Genomic DNA, 24,255 nt, shown 5'->3' with positions numbered 1-24,255 from the left:
GCCCTATGAGAAGAGGCTACAGGACCTGAACCTGCGAAGGCTGAGGGGGGATCTGGTGGCCATTTACAAACTAGTCGGGGGGACCAGCAGGTATTGGGGGAATCCCTGTTCCCCCAAGCATTACCAGGACTGACAAGAAATAACAGTCACAAGCTGGCAGACAGTAGATTCAGGCAAGACATCAGGAGGCGCTACTTCACAGTCAGGGTGGCTAGGATCTGGAACCAACTTCCAAGAGAAGTGGTGCTGGCTCCTACCCTGGGGGTCTCTAAGAGGAGGCTGGATGAACACCTTGCCGGGGTTGTTTGAGCCCAGTACTCTTTCCTGCCATGGCAGGTGGTCAGACTTGATGATCTGCTCCGGTCCCTTCTGACCCTACCAACTATGAAACCCACTGCCGCCACTGCCTGCCCTGAGCACAGCACAGCCCAGTCCCCACTGGGAAGAGCCCTGGGCAGCCCCAGCTGCAGCCTGCCCTACCCCATGCAGATCCAGCCCCAGCCTGCCCCGCCACTGCTTCCACCTGGACAAGCAGTCAAAGCAGTGACAGAAGCCACCGGATGAGTGAACGAGCAGTTTCCAGACAGGCAGCATACAGTGGCGGGAGCCGCCCCGCGCTGGACGAGCCATGGCTCCATCCTGCGCCTGCCCTGCCCTGGCTGGGCAGCAGTTGCCCTAACCCCTGCCCCAGCCCCACTCCCTCCCTCACTGTGAGGGCCTTGATCTGCCCCCCACCCCCTGCCACACCTCTTTCCTTCCCCCTTTCTCCTCCCACTGCATCAGACTTCCAAGCTGCCAGGCTGTGCTCCTCGCCACCTCGTTATGCGCATGCATGGGCCATTTATCAACCATATCAGGCCAATTTCCGATACAGACAATTTTCTTTATATCAGTGCCAATCCAACATCAGACCGATGTATCAGTGCACCTCTACAAAACAGTTCTCCCAGGCTTTCCTGAAGGTATAGCCTGCCTTCATTTCAGACAGGTAATTTCACAAGCCCTCCAGGCTTATACTTCCTTTAGGAAAAACCCCCACCTCTGCTTAACTTCCTATTGGTACCAGGGACTCCCACAAACAGACTCGCTGGATGGGTATGTATTAACATCTGTAAGCAACAAGACAAGAGGAGACTAATATCTACTGTAAAAGTTTCTTTCCTTCAGACTTGTCCTGTCTGAAATTCAGCCCGGCTCAGAATAGCCAGAAAAGAATGATTAAATGAAGAGTGAACAGCTAATTGGAGGTCACCACAGAAAGAGTGTTTTCAAAAATGCCTCTACCTTTTTTCTTGGGGGGAAGACGACGACGGACACGCGCGGCGGGGGAAGAGGGGAGAAGAAAAAGGATATGTGAAAACGGATTCTCAGCTCAGGTTTTCCAATAACCAGGTATGCTCACTGCCTTTTAAAAAACTGATTACCTCACAGATTATATATTCTAAAATAACAATTTTCTATTTATCAGTTGCTTACAGGACCATAACTGTAAAAAGGTGTTACTGTTGACCATGAAATGATGTACAGAATAGCATAAAAGCTTCAGTGTGATATAAATGAATCAAGGTTATCACCAATGAGAAAATATAGACACTCAGGATTTGTGTGTGAAAGTGAACTACTGTGAAGGTGCCAGGGAAAGAGAAAGGTTTGGAACTAAAGTACCACTTGCCAAGTCAGAAAATACCAAATTTCGTAATCAAAATATTTAAGTGACAGTTAAATTCTGAAACTATCATAAAAAACTCAAGTCAGGAAAACATCGTACAAAAGGAAAAAATGAGTATAATAAAAACAAGTGAGTATAGTCAATCTCTTGTCATTGTCACAAGACTATTTTACATACTTTCCCTTAGCAGCTTGCTTGGCTGTTATTTTATCCAACTCTTTTCTTCCCATTTGAAGGTCATGTCTTCCCTCAATTGAGCCAGTCTGCACTGCATTTTCAGGATCCCAGAAAGTTATTTGTCCATCCAGGGCTGCAACCGCAAGCTCCTTGCCATCAGGTCGGAAAGCAACAGCAAGCACTGTACAAAGTTTAGTCAATGAATAAAAAAGTAGCCACACCTTACTTTAAAACCACATTGTGTAATACTTTTGTCTAGATTCTCAGAAACAAGGTTTAAAAGGATGAGGTAAATACAATTTTTTTGGACAAAATGTAATGTTAAACCGACTATAACATTATATTTTGGGTAGTTAGTACCAAAAACTTATTGTGCTGCTGAACGTTTCCAGATTGTATGAAAGAGCAAGAATGAAAACTGCAGCTTGTAATAAGTAAATAAAATTCTGACTGACCAATGGCATCAAATACAAACATTTACAGAACATCTTTGAAGGAGCAGAACCAATTCTGCCTAGTGCAGGGGGAGGCTGGACCCAATGATCTTGCAAGGTCCCTTTCCAGCCCTTACAATCTATGAATCTATGAAATTCGTATCTGGCTGCCTCCAAATGATAAGTTACATAACATGAAATTAAGTTTACCATCTGAGTTCAGTGTTAGGGTCTCTTTGGTTCTCCAGCTGTCACACATATCCCATAATCTAACTGTTTTATCCCAAGAAGCACTAGCTAGGATACTCTTCATCGGGTTAAAACAAAGACTGCTGATGGGGCCTTCATGACCACAGATGACCTAATGGATGTAGAAAAGATAATAAGGAAATAATTATGTGAAACTGAGTTCAACATACAATTCTGTAGCAAAACTGTAAGTATGTCCACTGGCCCCATCCCTACTACATTTAGTTCTTCTCAACAGATGGAATGTAGATGTGCACCAAGATATCAGTTGCGTATTGGATTGGCACCAATTAAAGGAAAATTAACATCATCAGCTTTTTTTGGCCAGTGTAGCTGATAATGTTCACTGATAAATTATATGCTTTCTGACTCAGGCCCCTGAATGCTGTGTGCATGTGCGCAGCTGCATGCACACACGTAGCAAGGAATGCAGTTGAGCATCGTGGAGAGCAGCGCCCTGCAGGTAAGTCTATGGAGGGAAAGGGGTGCGGAGGATGGAGGGGGTGCGGATTGAGAGAGTGGAGCAGGGGGCGCTGCCCAGCCAGGGCAGTGAATGGGACCTGGGGCCAGGGCAGGATGGAGCCATGTGTGACTTGTCCAAGTGGTACAGGGAGGAGGTAGGGGTAGCTCCCCAACACTGCCTGAACCCCCCAGGGGAGGCATGTGCTACATCCCCAGATTTGTGTGTAGGGCAGATGCAGGCTGCTTGCCATAGGCTCAGGGCTCTCTGCACTGCTGCCTTTCTCTTAGGAGCCCCATGTCAGCTGTGTGCCCCCTGCTCACCCACCTTCAGGCACACACAATTTAACCTAGAAGATACTTAACAAGACATACTGTATGTTAACTGCAAAGATTCAGAAACCAAATCTCAGTCCCTTACATCTAAGAGTCTGCCACTCTGCATTGACCAGATGAAGATTTCAAAAGAGTCCTGGGAACCAGCTGAAACAATCTCACCGCTGGAGTCCACAGCTAAACAAGAGAACTGGGTCAGTCGTGGAGAAGTGAAGGTGCGGAAATTCCGGTATCTATCATAAACAATATTAAGAACAATTTTAGAAATGCGTAAGTAATTAAGTCTTCAAGAAAGTATTACAAAAATGAATGCGTTTCACATTTTAATAGTTCATTTAAAAAAATGATTTTAACCAAATGCAAGAATTTAAATCTAAAGTACATTTTGAATTGCTACAATATACAAATTAGCAATTAAAAACAGGTATGTAATTATATTTTTTTTTGTTCAGCCAGTAGAGTGTGCTGGTCATGACTTTGATACATGAGTCCTGGACTGACTCAGAGACATACACCCATGTTGCAGAAGCAAGAAATTTTTTGAGGATGCAACTTTCAACCAATAAAAAAAATTCCCATTAATGTTTGAGGATGTTTGTTCCATTACATGTACTATGTCACTATATGGATAATGGAGTAACTCCTGGGTGTGTGCATACAACTAATTGCCTTCTATGATGAGGTGACTGGCTCTGTGGATGCAGGCAAAGCAGTGGATATGCTATATCTTGACTTTAGCAAGGCTTTTGATATGGTCTCCCACACCATTCTCACAAGCAAGTTAAGGAAGTATGGACTGGATCAACAGATTGTAAGGTGGATAGAAAACGGGCTGGATTAATGGGCTCAGAGGATAGCAATCTATGGCCTGATGTCTAGTTGGTAGCCAGTATAAAGTGAAGTGCCCCAGGGGTTGGTTCTGAGGCCGGGCTTGTTCAATACCTTCATCAATGACCTGGAAGATGGGATGGAGTGAACCCTCAGCAAGTTTGCAGATGACATCAAGCTGGGGGGAGTAGTAGATACACTGAGGGAGTAGGGCTACATTCAGAAAGATGTAGACAAATTGGAGGATCGGACCAAAAGAAATCTCACGAGGCTCAACAAGGACAAGTGCAAAGTCCTGCACTTAGGACGGAACAGTCCCATGCACCAGCACAGGCTGGGGACTGACTGGCTGGGCAGCGGCTCTGCAAAAAAGGACCTGGGGGTTACAGTGGACAATAAGCTGAATATGAGGTAACAATATGTCCTTGTTGCCAAGACGGCTAACGGCATACTGGGCTGCATTGATAGAAGTGTTGCCAGCAGACCAAGGGAAGTGATTCTCCTCCTTTATTTGGCAGTGATGAGGCCACACCTGGGGCACTGTTCAGTTTTTGTGCCCCCTACAACAGAAAGGATGCAAGACAAAATGGAGAAAGTCCAGCGGAGGGCATCAAAAATGGTTAGGGGATTGGGCACATGACTTCTGAGGAAAGGCTAAGGGAACTGGGTTTCTTCAGTTTGGAGAGAAGACTGAGGGGGGATTTAATAGCAGTCTTCAACTACCTGAAGTGGGGTTCCAAAGAGGATGGAGCTAGACTGTTCTCAGTGGTGGCAGATAACAGAACAAGGAACAATGGTCTCCAGTTGCAGCAAGGGAAGTTTAGGTTAGATATCAGAAAATTCCCTCTCCAATAGGGTAGTAAAGCGCTGGAATGGGTTACCTAGAGAGGTTGTGGTCAGCCTTGGAGGTTTTTAAGACCTGGTTACACAAAGCCTTGGTTGGAATGATCTAGTTGGGGATGGTCCTGCTTTGAGCAGCGGGTTGGATTAGATGTCTCCCGAGGTCTCTTCCAAACCTAATTTTCTATGATTCTATGATCTTCTGCCTAATGGTCTGCACCAGAAATTTTCTTGTTTTGTTAGTTTCCTTTACTGAGCGAGTTAGAGCATATGCTCCTCTACCTAGATATCTTAAATCTCGCAAGCCTGTTTCTCTTACTGAATTTCTGGCCTACAGCAACAGGTATAGTGCACAATTCACTGCATACAGAAACCATTTCAGAAGGGGTCTGTGCATATAAAGTAATTTGAGGGACAAGGATGGAGAAAAGCAATCCATAATGGGTATTGGAAATTCTGTAAGAGGGTCTATTATGCATTATATGAATATGGAACCCTTATAAGGCACATATTCTTATTGCATTGGTCCCTTACATTTAGTGCCCACGCCATTCATTCCTTGATCCTGGAAACAATGCAAGGGATAGTTTGGTAACAACTAGGTAACTAGAAAATCCTTTTCTTTATATTCAGGTTTATGGAAATACAAACTATAGATCATCTAAGCATTAAAAAAACCCTAAGAATTATTTGATTCCAGATGCAGAACACAGATCTAAAAATACATAATGTTCTATATGAAGAAAAAAAAAGACCAAGGAGGAATTTGATAAGTGCTGAAATATCTGAAGGGTAGCCATACAGATGATGGTGACAGAATGTTTCTCTATGGCAGAAGGAGCAGGACAAGAAGTAACTGCCTTAAATTACAACAAGGAAAACTGACATTGGACATTAGGAAGAACGTTCTAACTATAAGGGTAGTTAAGAATTGGAACAGGTTATCTAGAGAGGTTGTGGAATTGCCATCTTTGGAAGTTTATACAGGGGCAGGTTTAGACAAGGATGGTCTTGGAAGAGGGTTGGATAGATGATTCTTGAGGACTCCTCAAGGACCTTGCATGCTGGCTGGGTGGCCTGTTCATATTCTCTAAGCCACAGGTGTTCAACCTCTGGCCTGTGGATGAAATGCAGCCCACAGAGCCATAGGGTATCTGGCCTGTAGGGTTCCCCAGAGACAAGGAAATTTGGCAGCAGGGGTGAGGTGGCAATAAATACAGCCACCCTCTACCACTGCCAAATTCTCAAAACCTAAGCCCTGTGCAACAAGTTGGAGCCAGGTCATACCCCATCCCCCCAGCACCATGGCTGGATGAAGCCAGGCCATGTCCTTTCCCCCATGGGGCCAGGCTGGGGCCAGCTAAAACTCTCAACCCACCCCACCCCTGCATGCAGGGCCAGGCCAGATCCCCTCCCCGTCCCTCCGCAGGGCCAAGCCATGCCCCCTACCACCACAATTGACTGGCCCATACCCCCTTCATCCCCCTAGGAGCTGGGTTGGGGTTGGGTCATGCCCCCTTCCCCCTGTGGGACTTAGCCACAATGCCTCCCTCCTCCCAATGAGGCTAGATTGGAGCTGGGATGCCTCCTGTCGCAATTGCCCCATGTCAGATCAGGATCACCAGCCGGATCTGACTTGTGGATGGCTTGGGCACTCCCCATCTGAACCCCCAGCCAAAAAAGCTGAGCACTATCCTAGATCACTGCTTCAGCAGTTTTGTCACTTAGTCATAAACTGATAAATTCACCATCAATCAGTAAAGCAGTGCTCAGACTTGAACAACTTGGTCTTATGATCTCTGAGCACTGCAGCAGGCAGCTGTTTAGAGTGTTGGGATGAAAACACAAGATATAAAAAAATGGAGCGTGGGGACAGACTGCTTGACATTTTGATAACTGTACCATGGCTGAAACCAATGTAATAACCTGCTAGACAAAAAAGGCAGTACAGAGAGTCTTAAAGGGGACATACCTATGAAGGTCAAAAGCTCGCACTGTTCCATCCAGCGAAGCGCTCAAAATAACATAACCAGTAGACGTAAAAGTTACAACAGAGACACTGCTGGTGTGTTCAGTAAATGTGACAAAACAGAAGCCACTACTGGTGTTCCATACTTTTACCTGCACAAGAAATGGGAAGAACTACTAAAAACCTCTGCGTCATATATCGGGGGAGAGAGAGAGAAGAGGGAGAGAGCATGTTGAAACCTTTCTTGTTCACAACAGATTTGTCAGGGTGGATAAAAATCAATGATTAAAAAAATTAAAATAAAATAAAATAAATTGATTTTTTATTTAAATCAGATTTTTTTTATTTAACTGTATTTTAAGCTTTTTAAAAAAATACACATATAAACATAATTTTAATTTAAGATATCTTAAAGCTCAAATATATCATCATGGAATGGGGATTATAACTTCTAATGATATACTATTTGAAACAATATATTCATGTAACATTTTTAGAAGTTATAAATACATCAGAGGCCATGGACTATATTAGGGGCCCAATCTTATGGGGTTTCCAGAGGCTCCTCTATAGATTAGCAAAGATTAAAGAAAACCACACTACCCAATGGGACTCAGTGCTCAGTGTAGAAGATCCCATTAAGCATCTCTGTGATGCTTAATTTCAGTTGTCAAACTCTGGATTTGTGTCTCCAGAGATCATAGGCAGACAAAGTTCTTTGGGTAGATGTGGTATCTTTTATTAGACCAAGTAAATAGTTAGAAAAAATGTTCTTTGCAAACTTTTGGGCACAAACACTGTTCTTCAGGCATAGGGAGAGTCTGCCGTCTCCAGAGATAACATCCTTGTTAACAGCAGTATATGAGATGAGAGATAACAGACCGGACTACCCACCCATCAGCCCTACTGTCTCTCTGCAAGTTTGTGTACACACAGTCAAGCCCTTACCTTTCTCTAGAAGTGCAAAGTTTCAAGAAGTTAAATGAATAAAGGACATCAAAAAACAAGAATGCATTTCTTGCAGAAAACAATGATTAAATCAAAGCTTTCTGTCTAGTGATTTAAATCAAACCAACCCTGAGATCTGTCATTTCTTTCAACCAAAAGCCTAGTTTTGCATGCCTTAATCTCAGCCAGAACTCCTAATTCTGTCAGTCAGCATTCCATTAACTGAGGAGTGCAAGACTGGGCCTTTCATTTCCAAAGTGAAAAATAAGTGGAGCTGGTCAAGAATTTTTTGCTCACATACCTTACCTTGCTAAGGAGCCAGAAGAGTTCTAGGTTCCCCAGAAAATCATTTTAGCAAAAAATTCCTGACCAGCTCTACTCTGCTTCAAATTTCTCATGGCAGGGGGTGCAGAAGAAAAATATTTAATTTTATTATATATATAAATTTCTGGACCATAACTGAAGAAAAAATAGGGTCCATGAAAATCCAGAAAGTGGTTGTACTCTATAGTTCTAATGTAGAAATCACCCATGACAGACACTTGTTTTTCTTTTAAAAAAGCAATGGTACAGTAAAGAAAATGTTGTTTGGAAATTAAATACTTTTGTAAAGTTGAGCTTGCAGAAAAGGACAATTTTCTTGACATTTTCCAGTTGGTCTAATAAAAGGTATCATTTTAGAACCAAGAGTTCCAGTTTTTTGTATGTCTTTTTGTCTCAGGCCAACACGGCTACCAAGTACACCCCTGAAACATGGAAGATGCCGAATTTCAGCCGATTTTGGATTTTAAACTTCACTGCAGAACTACAAGGAAGTTTTTTTACCTTCCTGCCCGCCATCTGACACCTCCAGGGAAGGAATTCTATCTGATCAACACATCAAAGAGCTACTCAACACAGCTCACAAAGACATTCTCATGGACCCAGAGGGACAGACTTCCATCTTCACCTCTCTCTGTGCAAAAATGAAGTTTATTTCCTACCTATGGGGACTTTTTACCATCTTGTACCATCTACACTTTTCCCAGAGCCTGACAAAGGGACTTTGATCCTGCAGAAAAGGACAATTTTCTTGCCATTTTCCAGTTGGTCTAATAAAAGGTATCATTTTGGAACCAAGAGTTCTAGTTTTTTGTATGTCTTTTTGTAAAGTTGATGTATTTTATTCTGAGGTAGGTACTTCCCAACTACTGCAAAGGCTTGGCACATCTTGCTAAGTTTGGGGTAATAATTGTACATCATTAGGCTCCCATAAACACTTATGCATTAATGTAGACAGATGTTAGGGGCATTAATACAACCCCCTCCAACATTTTTTATCCTGTACCTGCAGTTGTTCCAAATGCAAATTCCTAGCTGCTAAAACAGGTAGATTAAGGGAAACAATGGAGCCCTCAAAAACATCCCTACGATAACCACTCGAATGATGTACAATTTTGTAGAGAAAAATCACTTCCAAGGCATATTCAAGGGCTCTGAAGATAAAAAGAACTTGCGTAATTATACAAAATGTCATTTAGAGTAATGGAGCTTTCTACAATGCATTCAGACTTATACTGCTTACTGTGCTCTTGAGATTCATAAAATGAGATTTTAATGGCCCACTTACTTTCCCATCATCCCCTCCAGTAACTAAGTATTGTCCATCTGGAGAATATGCCAGCGAGACCATACTGTTGAAATGGCCCTGCTGCTTCAGTACATAAGACTCACTTTGCCATTCCCACACCAGCAGCTGACCCAGACCTGTAAATGCAATGGAGAAAGACTGATACAGAATTCTAATTAAGTGACAGGTTGCATCACATAAAACATACTAAATTCATATTTGAGTGCAACATCCTTCCCATTTACAAAAAATATAAGCATGCTCATACAGATGAGCTGTATTACATATATGTGCATCCTGATAAAACACATAGTGGCTTTTTCAAAAATCAAAGCAACAGAGACTTTCTGCAAATACTAGCAATCATTACTTGGCCTAGCATTCTTGCTTCTATCTCAGAACAGTATTGACTGGTCTTATTAGAAGAGTGAGAGGTGTTGATGGGCAGCTAAAAGCAGACAGAGGGGAAAAGTAAAACTAAAATACACTCAGCTTCAATTGTGCATTTTTATGTGAACAGATGGTTCTTTAAATCTCACCATTTTTGAATGAAGCAAGGTTATGCCTAAACAATAATGAAACAGAACTAATGTTTATCTATCTTATTTTTAAGTAACCAAAGCAGCCACTTCGCTTCTGGAATACCTAGGGGCATCCCGTGGTGTTCACCCATGAATCCAAAGATGTATTCTAAAGATATTATTATTTTTGAGGGAGGCAGGGTCCAGCTTACATGGCAACGAGTTATGAATCAGCCCTGCCAAACAGATTTGGAAGAGGGTTGTTGGTATATCCATTCACCTGCAACTTGTTTGAAAAATTGTACTACGTGGCAGAGAGAAACATTTTATCATCATGGAGAGGAAAGGAGAGACTGTCCAGAAAGAAACTAGAACACTAAGACTATTGCCACTGCAATACAAGCTTTTTTGCCAAACAGAACTGAGTCACAAGGATGGTTTTACAAGTAACAGGACTGGACTAAGACTGAAGCCTACATCTACATTGCACAATGCAGCACTATGTAGAGATACCAATGTCAGGTCCAAATAACCTGGTGGTATGAGATGAAAAGTAATGCAGTGCAGTCCAATATACTGGCTTGGATCCTGGAACCAATTAGACCAAGAAGAGCGCTGAGGCGACAGTTATACTGCTTCCAGCTCCAAACTTAACTCACCTCTCTCCAACATGGCTCTGCATTATGCTGTGTACACATACACTGAAAAATCTAGCTTCCGTTCCACGTTCTGCCACAGCCTTCACTTCTGACTTGAATCTAACGACTGTATTACTCTATATCAGGGGTGGCCAATCTGAGGCTCTGGAGGCACACGCAACTCTTCAGAAGTTAATATGCATCTCCTTGGATCTTTGCACAAGCACACGGTGACTAGCTTGCATTTGAAATCAACCCACATTTCTTGGAGTAGCAGGAATTAAAGTCACCATCACTGAAGCTGCAAGGTAGCATACATATTCCTTATGCCTGTAACTTAAAATTACTATTTTTTTTTTTTAGGAGATTTCATACCAACATAAAAAAAAAAAACATTCCTGATTTAGCCTATGGCAGATGAAGAGTGATATTTGGAAGCTGGTCACTGTGTGCTTGTACAAAGATCCAAAGTGACACACACTAACTTCTGAAGAGCCGCATGTGGCTCTGGAGCCGCAGGTTGGCCAACCCTTCTCTATATCATAAGACTTTTATACAAGCAAATTTGTTAATAGGCTCAAAAAGCTGAGAGACTATGATAAGTCAACAACAACAAAACTTAAGTACCAGGGCTAGCTGGGAAAAAAGGAGAACACACACCTGCATACATGCAACTTGTTTGTCTGAAAACAGTTCTAAGTCCTATCACTCACGTACTTCAACTCAGTTCACGCACCTGAACATCCAAAGGCAATCCAGTCACCAGTGCAGTTGATAGAAATAGATGCAATCCTCTGGTCTGAAATACTAAGAAGAAAATGTCAAGAAATATACAAAAGTGTTGAGAGAGGGCAGAATTAAGGAATAATTTAACATTCAAAAATTGTTTTAATTGCCTCTATTCAAATATATCCTTTAATCTGTATGCTTTCTAGAGTCCTTTAAAATCAAGGTTATGAACACATTTTGTTCTTTCATGACAATAAGGACATAAAAATGACCCTACCAGGAAAACAGTGATTTGCTTTGTTGTAAATGGAAATTCTGCATTTACTCTTTGTATATCACCTCTTACAGTTACAATACAATATGTAATGCAATTACCACAAAATTAGGCACAACTATCTATAATACCAATAAAGTATATATCATTTTTGAGGTTGTTGGTGTAAGGACATAGGACATAGGTCTAAAGACACAGGCAGACAAGGTTCTTTGGGTCAATGTGATATCTTTTATTAGACCAACTAAACAGTTGGAAAAATTGTTCTTTGCAAGCTTTTGGGTACAACCACCCTTCTTCAGGCACAGGGAGAGTTAGTTGTTGCTGTTTGTGCTCTCCTCAGTGGAATGTAAGCCATTATGCAAAATCCAGGTCTGTTAAAATGCAAATGCATAGCTGTGAGGATCAAAGGCCCTATGAGACAATAGGTGAGAGACATGTGAGGGGGGTGTTGAAGTGGTGATAGAATGTGGCTGGTAAAATGGAGACAGGTTACCTGGGCTTATCAGATGGCAGGCGAGGTACAGGTTTCACAGACATTAGGGCTAGAAGAGACCTTGGGAGATCATCAGGTCCAGCCCCCTGCCCAAGGGGCAGGAAGTCAGGCTGGGTCAGATCACCCCAGCAAGATAAGCATCCAAGTGTTTCTTAAAAGGTATCAAAGTCTGCAAAGAACAATTTTTCCAACTATTTAGTTGGTCTAATAAAAGGTATCACACTTACCCAAAGAACCTTGTCTGCCATTTTTGAAGCACTTTACAAATACTATTTATTCCTACTGTTTTGAGGTAAACACTTTTGTAACCTCATTTTACACAGAGAAACTAAAACAGGAGGTGAGCGACATGCTCAAAGCCATCAAGGGAGTTTGTCACAGCTGGGATCAGAAGTTGGGAGTTCCTTGCTAAGATCATGCCCCTCTTTAATAAGAACAATGTAATGGAGTTAAACAATATTATTAATTGGTCAGAGATCAAAGCTCCTCTTGAATCAGAATGCTTCTGCAACCCCAGCTCATGCCAAAAATGCACTTACAATATCCAGTAGATGCTCATGCTGAAGACTTTCATGCCTTGACATTCCTTCCTCAGCATTACACACAAGAACAGACTGAGGCTTACTCAATTAAACTAACCTTAAGGAGTGGATCAAGTTGAACTCTGGAAGGTCGTGGAGATGAAAAACTCCAGAAGCAAAACCAGTGACAAGGAGGTGTATTTTCTTGTGATAAGCCGCAGATGTTAATTTATTAAAATCTCCCTCTTTGTTGAAAAAATACCTATGTATCAAAGAAAACACAGAGAAGTTGAGAAGAGACACAACTGTGTTACTGAAGTGACAGTTTTGTCAGGCAAGTGTTTCAGAGGTAACAACGTAATAATTCAAGCTAAAACAGTGATTCTGCAGCCTATTTAACATTTGCATTTCTCCTTATTCCATTAGCTGAACTGCTAAGCCTTTTCTTCCTCCTGACACATATGCAGCTTCTAATAAATTAGGTTACCATGGCAGTTGTAAATTATGAGAGCACGCAGTAAAAGGCACTTACGGTTATCCTCAGAGGAATTATATTGTGGATTTCCCTCTGGTCACCTAATGCTAACAATTGTGGTTTCTATAAATTAAGTGGTTACCCTTGCATTTAGAATTGCCTTCCAGAATGAATAATTGAATCATTAAAGTTATATATACACCATGCTTCTGGAGTTGAGATTTCTCTTTGCAGCTATGGTGTTAATATATTTGACTCCATTCTCAGGATCTGTTAGATAAGCATTTGAACAATATCCAACAAATGCATATTTGAAGCAAAGTTCCCTTACATAAAAGGACTCTGCATTCCAGACTGCAGTACACACTACAAAAGGTCTCCTTTGAAAACAGAGAAATAAGAAAGGAGCTCCTTCAGGGAAAAAAAAATAAAAATCACCCAATATTCTGATGTCATCTTAAAGGATGCACATTTTCAACATACACTGTTATCACTTTTAAAGCCAAAATGTAATATTTTGAAATCAACCCACACTTCTTGGAGTAGCAGGAACTAAATAGCCACCATCAGTGAAGCTGCAAGGCGGCATACATATTTCTTATGCCTGTAACTGAAAATTACTATTTTTTAGGCGATTTTGTACCAACATAAAAAAATAGCATCCCTGATTTAATTCATGTCAGATGAAGAGTGGTGATTTAATACTTAGAATATCAGTCTCATCATTCTCAAGATGAAGTCATGACCAAAGGTGCTCTATTAAGGACAGTCAGAAGAGGGGTTTAATGGCTGGCATCCAGAACACCTGAAACGTGGGTAGGGTTGTACATTAGCTTCAGATAAGACTGGGTAAAATGTGAAAAATGAAGAATAAGGTGAAATAAACAAAGAACACTTTATAGTGAATGCCTGTTATACCCTTTTTACCTTTGGAAAAAAACCCAACAATACTCACTTAGCAACACGTGAATATTTCACTTTCTCTCTGTTCTCTTGTTTATTTGTACTGGCTTTTCCATGGATCTCCTCTCCCTTACACTGCTCAGCAAAATCATCACCCAAGTCTATTGTTGATTTGTTCTTGTCCTTGGCTGTATCTTTAGGAGGCCTAGACTTCAGACCATCCAGACCTGTATCACACTGCCACACGCAGAGAGCCCCATCTTGACTAACTGTGTATATCTGGAGTAAAAATACATGTGCACCTGTTATGAACATCATATTATACAAGTGATTCATAACCTGCTGAATTAAACGATATTGAACTGTTATAGAACTGTATTCACAAGTGCTACTGCATACTCCTTCATTAAGACTGCAGCTAGCTTCTACTACAAAAGCATGATTCGTATCTCTAACTTCCTCTTGGAAAACTCTTTTGGCTTGAAAATTACAAGCTTTACTTGGAAGAAAGAAAATTACTGCAAACCTTGAAATTTCGACATGAAATTTCCTTGGGTCCTTCTAGCTCAAAAACAGCTTGCTTTCTTATAAATATAGTTTCAAACGACATCCAGTGAAAACACATTATAATTAGGCAAAAATAGTAGTACCCTAAACCAGCCTCTGTGCCCACCACACAGTAGACTGGGCAAGTGACAGGCAACACAATGCAGAGAGGGTAGGGAGCAGAAAGCAAAGCATCAAATAAGGCAGGGAGCACAGGGCAGGGGGCAAAAAGAAGAGCAGCAGCTTGGTCAGGGAGCACAGGGCAGAGAGCAGAAAGCTAAAGAGCACCTTATTTATGGGAAAAGGATCCAAGTAGCTCTAGGGGAAGGTGAAAGACTAATTTGTGGGACACCTGCCAAAACAGTTGGACCCCCACTGTCCTGACCACTGTAACTTGTACTTTGCTTAAGCCATCTGATACTTTACAAAGCAACAGGAAATAAATGTGCATTAGCAACTAAACAGACAAGCAGGTTTTTCCACCTCTAATTTCCATGAACATATTATTTCAAATCCAGGATAAAAAAAAAAAGTCAGAGTGGTTATTTTGGAAAAAAAATGCTACTTCAATTTTAATAAGTATAATAAAAAGTTGTATTATGATTTACATACATTTAGACTATTCTCTTCAAAAAAACAGCCTACAATTGCATCCTTGTGCCCTCCCAGTGAGTAATAGATCAGGTTAGCCCATCGCTCAGCTCCAAACACCCATGTTGACATGTCTTTACTACCTACTGCAAAACACCTACAAAAGAAAGGAAAAGTGGTTCAGATTAAAACACAGGTTCTCAATATTTTCATTGCATAGACCACATTTTAACACCAATGGAGACAACTCAACATGTAATTCATACTAGACAGATGCCCACACTACAAATGGTAGGCTTGACAGAGATATGAAGGATCAAATAGGTATGAAGCAGCTCTGTCTGTACTCCTAGATGTTCTCTTCAGGGGCCAATGCACATATTTTAAGGAAGGTTTTAGTGTTTGCTGCCCAAGATGTATGTTACATAGATATATATTTGGGCAACTTAAAAAACAAAACAAAACATGTAATTTTGCTTAAAGAAGAAAAAAAAAAAGAAAAAAAAAGGAGAAATCAAAGAAGCTTTTCAAAGAACATAAAAGTGCTGAAGCCTAGAAACTGGACTAGAGCATGAATAGAAACAAATGAATTTTTTACTGGAACAAAAATCTCATGTTCCAGCATATACCCTTGATCACACCAAACACAAAATGAACCTTATAAAATGCACTGGGTATGACAGATAGGAACTCAAGTGTCATCAACCTCTATAACAGCTTACTTGGAATCATCGGTCCAGTCAATGCATGTTGTTTCATCATATGGACCATAGTACGTTTTGTCCAAAACAAAGGCATTAAATTCTCGCTTTCTCCCAGGAGCATGGTACATAAGAGCAACATTGTCTTTTGTGATGACAAATTTCCTATTATACAAAAAACAGAGTAAAATTACAAACAAAACTGCAGAATCAGCCAGTCCTTCACTGCCAGGAATAAGACAACGAAAAAAGAAATAAGTGTTTCTTGTGGTAAGATGACATTAACGTGTTAATGTTGCAATGGTAAAAAAAAAAAGTCCTGAATTTAAAATCACTTGCAAATATAGTGTCCTACGCTCCTACAAATACAAATAGTTTATGGCAGGGGTGTCAAACTTACGGCCCACAGAGCTGTGTCATATGGTCCACAAAGCTAGTAGAGGGGGCAGGAATTCAGGGGCAGAGCCTGCTGTCAAAATCAGGACAGCTTACCCAGATCTGGCCTGTGAGAAGCCCCACTGTCCAGATCCAGCCCAAGCAGTGGGTTCAGTTTGACATCCTTGGGTTACTGTATTACTCCCAGGAAGAAAAAATCTTTACTATAATCAATTATGGTTGCTCAAGGGAAACATCCATGCACCCACATGCTAAAAGGAAAGATAACTGATCTGGAAGATCAGATGGAGTGCAGCCTCAGCAAGTTTGTGGATAACACCAGCCTGGGTGGGAGTAGTAGATATGCTGGGCGGTAGGGCTAGGATACACAGAGAGACCTAGACAAATTGCAGGACTGGACAAAAAGAAATTTCATGAAGTTCAATAAGAACAAGTGCAAAGTCCTGCACTTAGGATGGAACAATCCCATACACCAACCAGTACAGGCATCCATAATTGGAGACATACAATCTAGGAACTGATTGGATAAGCAGGAGCTCTGCAGAAAAGGACCTGGGGGTTACCGTGGACAATAAGCTGAATATGATAAGCCAACAGTGCCCCCTGGTTGTGAAGAAGGCTAACAGCATACTGGGCTTCGGTAGTATGAGTGTTGCCAGCGGACTGAAGGAAGCGATTCTCCCCTTCTGTTCAGCACTAGTGAGGCCACATCTGGAGTACTGTGTCTAGTTTCGGGACCCCTGCTACAGAAGGATGTGGACAAATTGAAGAGAGTCCAGTATAGAGCAACAAAAATGGTAAGGGGGCTGGGGCAACTGGGTTTATTCAGTATGGAGTAGAGAAGACTGAGGGGGGATTTGATAGCAGCCTTCAACTACCTGAAGGCTGGTTACAAAGAAGATGGAGCTAGACTGTTTTTAGTGGTGGCAGATGACAGGAGAAACAATGGTTTCAAGTTGCAGCAAAGGAAGTTTAGGTTGGATATTTGGAAAAAAACTCTCACTAGGAGGGTAATAAAGCACTGAAACAGACTACCCAGAGAGACTGCATAATCTCCATCCTTAGAGGTTTTTAAGACTTGAATAGACAAAGGCTTGTCTGGGATGATCTAGTTGACGACGGTCTTGCTTTGAGCAGGGGGCTGGACTAGATGACCTGTTGAGGGTCCCTTCCAACCCTAATTTTTTTTATGATTCTATGATTTGAATTGTTAAGATACTCTTTTTCAAAGTACTTTTCAAAGGCTCCATCTGTCTAGCCATCATTCCACATACCTCCATCATCCATCCCAATCCTAGAATACTATACAATCATGACTCTTAATTTCTAAAGTAACAGTGTGTGCATGTCTGTTAGGCACCTGTGCATTATGGAATGGCATGAAACATGATAGGAAGTCAGGGTTAAGTTTCTAACACATAGCCGCACCAGACAAGTGTACTGGGAAAGAGAATGGTAAGAAACTGCAAAATGCTGCCTCATACACACTCAGGTCTACAGAAACTGGTCCTGATCCAGCTCATGCATTCACTGGGTACCCTTCACACAACAGATTGTCATCAATTCCTTTTGGGTCTGTTTACATTAATTAGAGCCCATTTCAGATTTTTCTTTTTAAACGTGGTCCTACTTACTTGCCATCAGGGGAGAAGCAGACGCTATGCACTGGCTTCTGAAAGTGGAACTGATGTATTACTGACCTCGTGATTAAGCTGACAAGCAGAGCAGCTCCCTCTGTAAGGAAGAAAGGAAGGGCTGAAAAATGACTTGCAGCAGAAGCCACAGACAACAGACAATTTTTTTTTTTTCCAAACCAAGGGCTTTGGTAATCCTTTTTGTAAAACAGCTGAAACTGCAACATCCCAACATGAAGATGAACAAGATGCAAGCAGCTATGGCCTGCTTCAGAAGCTCTGAAAAAGACCTTGGTGCTTGCAGAACTGAAATTTCATCCCACTGCCACTTGTTTGCATTGGGCCAAGCTTTTGTCTACCTAATAGTGCAGGTGTTCCCTACAGACTGTGTTGCCATTATACTCCTGAAGGAACAACACCCCTCCCCCCATACAATCCATCACCCCCCTACCCTGCAAATACCTTCGTCAACAAGTATGGCAAGGCTTCCATCTGGAGACAGCCCCACGCACATCACGTTGAGCCGTGTTGCCACAGGGAACGTTTCCGACTTGTTGCTGGAGGAAGGAGAAGGCGGACCAAACCATGTCAGGCACCTGATAGAACTGGGGGCACCATGATTTTGCCACACTCAGGCTGCTGACTTCCCATAGCCCAGGGGGGAGGATGAGGGGAAAAGGAGAAGGGCCGCAATCCCCTCACAGGGCCACAGCTAGGCACTTGGTTACTGAGGCAGAGGACAAGCTCGAGGCCAGATTCCAAAGCAGCCAGCCCACCTGCCTAGGGCAGTCTTCCCTATCCGGCCTGCCAAAACCTGGTTGCTAACTTGATTTATTAAGTGGGAGGCTGCCCATTCCTTGTCCCAACACCAGGGGCTCTACTGGTGGCTCCGAAACTTCCTTACACAGCAGCCCATGCCTTGCATAGTTTCATAGTTGTAGGGTCAGAAGGGACCTGAGCAGATCATCAAGTCCGACCTCCTGCCATGGGCAGGAAAGAATGCTGGGGTCAAATGACCCTGGCTAGGTGATTATCTAGCCTCCTTTTGAAGACCCCCAGGGTAGGAGCAAGCACCACTTCCTTTGGAAGTTAGTTCCAGATCCTAGCTGCCCTGACCGTGAAGTAGCGCCTCCTGATATCTAGCCTGAATCTAGTCTCAGTCAACTTATGGCCGTTGTTCCTTGTTACTCCCAGTAGTGCTCGGGGAAACAGGGTCTCTCCCATTGCCTGCTGGTCCCCCTTGGCCAGTTTATAGACAGCCACCAGATCCCCTCTGCCTTCTCTTGTGAAGGCTGAACAGGTTCAGGTCCTGTAGCCTGCCCTTGTAGGGCCTGCCTTGCTGCCCCCTGACCATGCAAGTGGCCCTTCTCTGGACCCTCTCAATGCTGACCACATCCCTCCTGAAGTGCGGCGCCCAGAACTGGACACAGTACTCCAACTGCGGCCTGACCAATGTTGCATGGGGGAGAGGGGGGAGGGATCACCTCATTCGACCTACTCGAGATGCATCTGTGGATGTATGACAAGGTGCGGTTAGCCTTCCTGACTGTGTCCTCACATTGGTGGCCCATGTTCATCTTGGAGTCTATAATGACTCCAAGATCCTTTTCTGCCTCTGTGCTGATGAGAAGAGAGTTCCCCAGCCTGTAGGTATGCTGCTGGTTCTTCCTCCCCAGGTGCAATACCTTGCACTTGTCAGTGTTGAAACCCATCCTGTTCTCATCCGCCCACCCCTGTAACCTGTCCAGATCTAGTTGCAGCCTGTCCCACTCCTCCAGCATGCCCACTTCTCCCCACATCTTAGTGCCATCCGTGAACTTGAACGAGGTACTTTTCACACCCTCGTCCAAGTCACTGATGAAGATGTTGAACAGTGCGGGCCCGAGGACCAAGCCCTGGGGAACTCCACTGCCCATATCCCTCCAAGTCGAAAATGACCTGTCTACCACCACTCTCTCCAGATAGCATGCAGATGATGATTACTTCCTCCCAGCCTGAGGCTGGGCAAATTCAGTCCATAATTGGGCTCCATTCACTCTCACACTCACTCCACACCCCCTCTCACAAGAGGCCTCTTGCATACCACCCATCCTGGGCCACACTCCACTGCCCTAGTTCCTCTTGAGCAACTTTGTGGGCTTTTGGGCTTAGCTACACTCTCACTGGTACCACCATGCAGCAACTTCAGTTCCCACAAGTTCCCCTACTCTATGCAGTGTAGCCTTAAACCAATGGTGGGCTGCATCTGCCCCAAGCCCCTCAGCAGGCAACTAATTTCACCAACATGCACTTGGGGTTGGCCCATGTACCACCCCTGAAGCCACTCTAGCAGCCCTATTCGGTACACCCCAAAATGACACCCTTCAGGCCACCCTCAGCAGCCCTACTCTGCACCCCTACACACTCAGTCCTTCAAGTGCGCCTTATTGCACCCTATTCTGAGCAGGCCCTCAATATAATTTTTCCCAATAACACTACCAACTCCTGCGCCTCCGGGACCTTTTGTCCCTGCTGAGCTCAGGTGCCTACTAATGGGTGCACCTGGCCCTGCTACTCCCACAGTTCTCACAATTACCCACCAGAAGGGCCAGGGTTAAGATGCCCCTATCTGCCTTTCACCAGGAAGGTTATCAGTCCTGGCATTTAGTTGAGACTGCCGAGCCAAAGGCAGTCCCACCAGGCTTCCCTACCCTGGTAGGGTGAAGTTTTAGGTCATGCCCAGGACCAGGAGCCTCCATGCCATCCACATAGCTCCTGCCCTTACCTCCAGGATGTTCCTGAGCCATAGCTCAGCCGGTTGATGTTTCTTTCACGGCCACTGGTAGCAAACTGCTGCCTCCCCCTATATAAGCTGGGTCCTAAAATGGCCACTCTAAATCAGGCACCTGCCAGCTGCCTGCCTCAGCCTTTAAAGTGGCAAGCACCCAAAGGTGCGCTGCCACAGTTACCCAGTCACAGCAGCACCCCCATCACTGATTTTAAGGTGCACAGGCGCCTGGGGGGGCACAGGCCTTTGCCTGGGTTTCACTGCTCAGACCCAGGGAGCACTCCAGAGGTGGCATGGAGGTGCTCTCCCTTCCCCAACACACAGTCCCTCTCCCCTTCCCCTCCCCCCTTAAGTAGGGATCCAATGCAAGCCTGCCTGGGCCAGGGGCCGTGCGGGGGCTGGTGGAGGGGACTTAAACCCCCACTGCCATCCCTGCAGCAGCCTGGGGGACAGGGCCACACTCACGCCTTGAGGTGGAAGAGGGTGATACGGTTGCCAACAGGGCTGAGAACAGCATCGCCATCGGGGGTGAAGCTCAGGTTCCCGCGGCGATAGACAGCACCTAGCAGGTTGGAGAACTGGGGGAAGGGGAGGAGAAAGAGAGCCATTAGCAAGCAGCACTTTTTAAAAATTAAAAGTACTCAAGATAAATATACATAAAACAAGAAAAACAAAACTACTACTCCATATATCATTACAACTGAATGTAACATCCCAAAATCCTAATCTCTTCACCTAATCCTAATCCCCTCTCCTAATCCTAATATAGTAAAAAAATACATATCACCTTACTTAAGAGATCACTTATAAAATACACAAAAATACCCTCATCTAACAAAAAGGACCATCATTACCAATCTTAAACAAGCAAAACATATCCCTCTTAACCCACAGATTTTTTCCTTTATCTCCCCCTACAGTCCATAAATAAAGCATCCAATTTCCAACCCGCCCCCCCGCGAAACCCTCACATTCACATTACCATTTCACATTCACATGGCTTTGTTCCGCCAATCTCCCTCTTGTATATATATATATGAAATAACCAAGTCTCAATGTACAAACAAACCCAAAGAACACCCAAATGCAAGATAAAGCCAAACAAAAGGGAAAACAACTCTTCTTTAATCAATACTGCACATTACCCCACCTTTCCTTCTCTCATCTTTTTAACCATCACCCACCTTCCCGCTTATATTAACAACTGTTTCCCATCTGCTTTTATATAAACAAAACCTGCCAGTCCACTTTCCCCCACAGCATTTCCATGTTCCTTCCTCCCTCCTCCTCCTCCTCTATCTTCACATAATGCTTCACTTCTCAATACTAGCTGTTGGCAGTCTTTAACAGGAAACACTTGCCCCTTCATCACCAGCAGGCTCTGCACTTTCCAGGTGGCAGATTTAACACATCACCCAAACCCTAATACTCAACTCTGGGATTCCCCCCATACACGACCATTTCATATGTTACCCCCGACACATCCCTGTGGTTTGAAAGAATCCCTGCACTTTTGCCCACACCTCGCTCGTAGAGAGGCACTCCTAGAGTGCAGGTACTCCTGTCTCTTCCCCATTAGTTTCCTCTCTGACACTCTGTAGTCCTCAGTAACACCCCCATATTGAACAGCTCTCACCAGTAGTACCCTTCTCACCACTTTCCATACCATCTCCCTATGTTCCCCCTTCAGTCATCTACCCAAAGTCCCTTTCCAAACCTTCCTCAACTGCTCAGTGCTCAAATCTCCCACCTCCGTTAGGTTGTCACTTTCATCACCCCAGGGCTGCATTTGTGCCTTGAGGAGGAGAGTGCGACACAGCTGCCCACAGGGCTGAAGATGGCATTGCCACTGGGGGGCGAAGCTCCCTTTCATCACCCATCACTTTGTCATTATCACTGTTTCTTTCCTTGAAGCCCATTAAACCCACCCCTTGCTTTCATCACTGCCATTTCCTTGAACCGCTCTAAACGCAACCCAACTGGTGTGCCCACAGAAACTCTCCCAATCACCTGTAACACAAGGATATTTCCCACGCCCACCCTTTTTTCCACCCATACAGAGCATCACAGAACTGCATGACAGGAGGGCTGAGAGGTCACATCTAGTTCAGCCTCCTGCTCAAAGCAGGACCAGCCCCAACAGTGTTGCCAACTCTCGCACTTTTTGATGTTCTTAAAGCCTGCGCTTCGCGAATGTGAAAAACGTAGCTCTTTATGTATAAACAGGAACATAGAGAAAAGAAAGAGCAAAGTTCTGATGCCTGGCTTAATTAATGGAACATGAAGAGGATGAAAGAACAGTGAGTTAACATCAGTGAAGGGCAACTAGGAAGATGATACCGAGCTGGGAATGCCAAAAATCACGAGAGTTGACAATACTACAAAACGACAACATCCCACCTGCCCAAAACCGACAACTCTCCTCCCACACTTCCTCCTCTAAGACCTCCCTTATCCTCCCCCTCATCCACTGCATAAATAAACCTTCCTTCTCCTGAGAGCGCCCTCACGCCACTGCCTCATGCAGCTCCTTCCTCGCTACTTGCTTCCCTCTTGCTCTTCCAAAACAAATAAACAAACCAAACCCGTGCGCGCTTGTCGTGGCACCTTCCTTGCCTGAACCGCGCCGCGCCCCCGCCACAACAAGACCTATTGGAGACCCCGAAAAGCGCCCCCCAGCATGTTCGCCACTCGGTTCCCCCAGGCCTCCCCCTTTAACTAGCAAGCGGCCGTTACGGCCCCTCCCTCACCCGGTAGGCGAACTTCATGCCGGCGGCAGGTCAGGTCCCGGCGCACGTGGAACGACAGCAATACACACCCCCTGCTCACACCAGCATCCACTTCCGGGTCACTTCCCGGAGGCGGCGGAAGTAAGCGGAGGTAGGGGAACCGTCGCTATCTCCCCCTAGGGTCTGGGAGGAGCAGAGGCAGCGGGGACTAGGGCTACGCATGCGCCCTGTCGCTGCCGGAGCAGAGCTGGCTCCTTCTGCTCCCCACGCAGGCGCGTGTGGGGGATGAAGGGGAGGGGGCACGCGGAGAAAGCAGCCCGTGCGAACATAAGGACCCCTTCATACATAATATATACACATTTTGCAGCTCCGCAAGCCGTCTTTAGTTTTAGCTTAAACACTACTCGGGTGTGGCAATTTTAACTCTCATGTACACTGACTCAGGTGTGCAAGTGACCTAGAACAAAGTGTTGGATGCACCGTCAAGGTGCTCCAGAACGCCGGATTGTGTATTAGGAATCAAGTAACTTGATTATGACTACATGACTCACAAGAACAGTATCTTGTAACTATTTTTGCTTAGCTTGTAGTGGCTTTTTAAATCTTAAAATATACTCTAGCACAGTGGTGCCCAACCTCTTTGCCCAATGGTCACTGCCAGTTCATCTACAGGCTGGATCCAACTGCTGATCCCAATCCAGCACCCAGGGCAGGAGGATCCCATCCAGCCATGCAGAGAGGAATGGGGTCCAGCCTGGCCCCAATTCAGCCATGCAAGGGAACAGGGTTTGGTCCAGTCCCTACCTGACTGAGCTG

At 44.1% G+C, this 24,255-nt stretch overlaps 1 protein-coding gene across 1 annotated transcript in view; it reads right to left on the bottom strand.

Annotated features, from left to right (window-relative positions):
- Positions 1 to 23,564, bottom strand: part of PWP2 (PWP2 small subunit processome component) — a 31,186-nt gene extending 7,622 nt beyond the window's left edge. The window contains exons 1-14 of the mRNA XM_006258403.4: positions 23,461 to 23,564; positions 21,176 to 21,288; positions 18,406 to 18,500; positions 17,944 to 18,043; positions 15,935 to 16,078; positions 15,234 to 15,369; positions 14,128 to 14,354; positions 12,816 to 12,959; positions 11,414 to 11,484; positions 9,519 to 9,655; positions 6,965 to 7,113; positions 3,410 to 3,557; positions 2,491 to 2,641; positions 1,847 to 2,027 (exon numbers count right to left, since the gene is read on the bottom strand). Of these exons, the coding sequence (XP_006258465.3) occupies positions 1,847 to 2,027; positions 2,491 to 2,641; positions 3,410 to 3,557; positions 6,965 to 7,113; positions 9,519 to 9,655; positions 11,414 to 11,484; positions 12,816 to 12,959; positions 14,128 to 14,354; positions 15,234 to 15,369; positions 15,935 to 16,078; positions 17,944 to 18,043; positions 18,406 to 18,500; positions 21,176 to 21,288; positions 23,461 to 23,478 (1,814 nt within the window). The 5' untranslated portion in view covers positions 23,479 to 23,564. The remainder of the gene's footprint in view (positions 1 to 1,846; positions 2,028 to 2,490; positions 2,642 to 3,409; positions 3,558 to 6,964; positions 7,114 to 9,518; positions 9,656 to 11,413; positions 11,485 to 12,815; positions 12,960 to 14,127; positions 14,355 to 15,233; positions 15,370 to 15,934; positions 16,079 to 17,943; positions 18,044 to 18,405; positions 18,501 to 21,175; positions 21,289 to 23,460) is intronic.
- Between the last annotated feature and the right edge of the window lie 691 nt (positions 23,565 to 24,255).

Source organism: Alligator mississippiensis, chromosome 1 (genome assembly GCF_030867095.1).
Source record: "Alligator mississippiensis isolate rAllMis1 chromosome 1, rAllMis1, whole genome shotgun sequence".
In the NCBI taxonomy this organism is placed as follows: Eukaryota; Metazoa; Chordata; order Crocodylia; family Alligatoridae; genus Alligator; species Alligator mississippiensis.
Note: the sequence above shows the minus strand (reverse complement) of the source record. Positions and strands in the feature narration are given on the sequence as shown.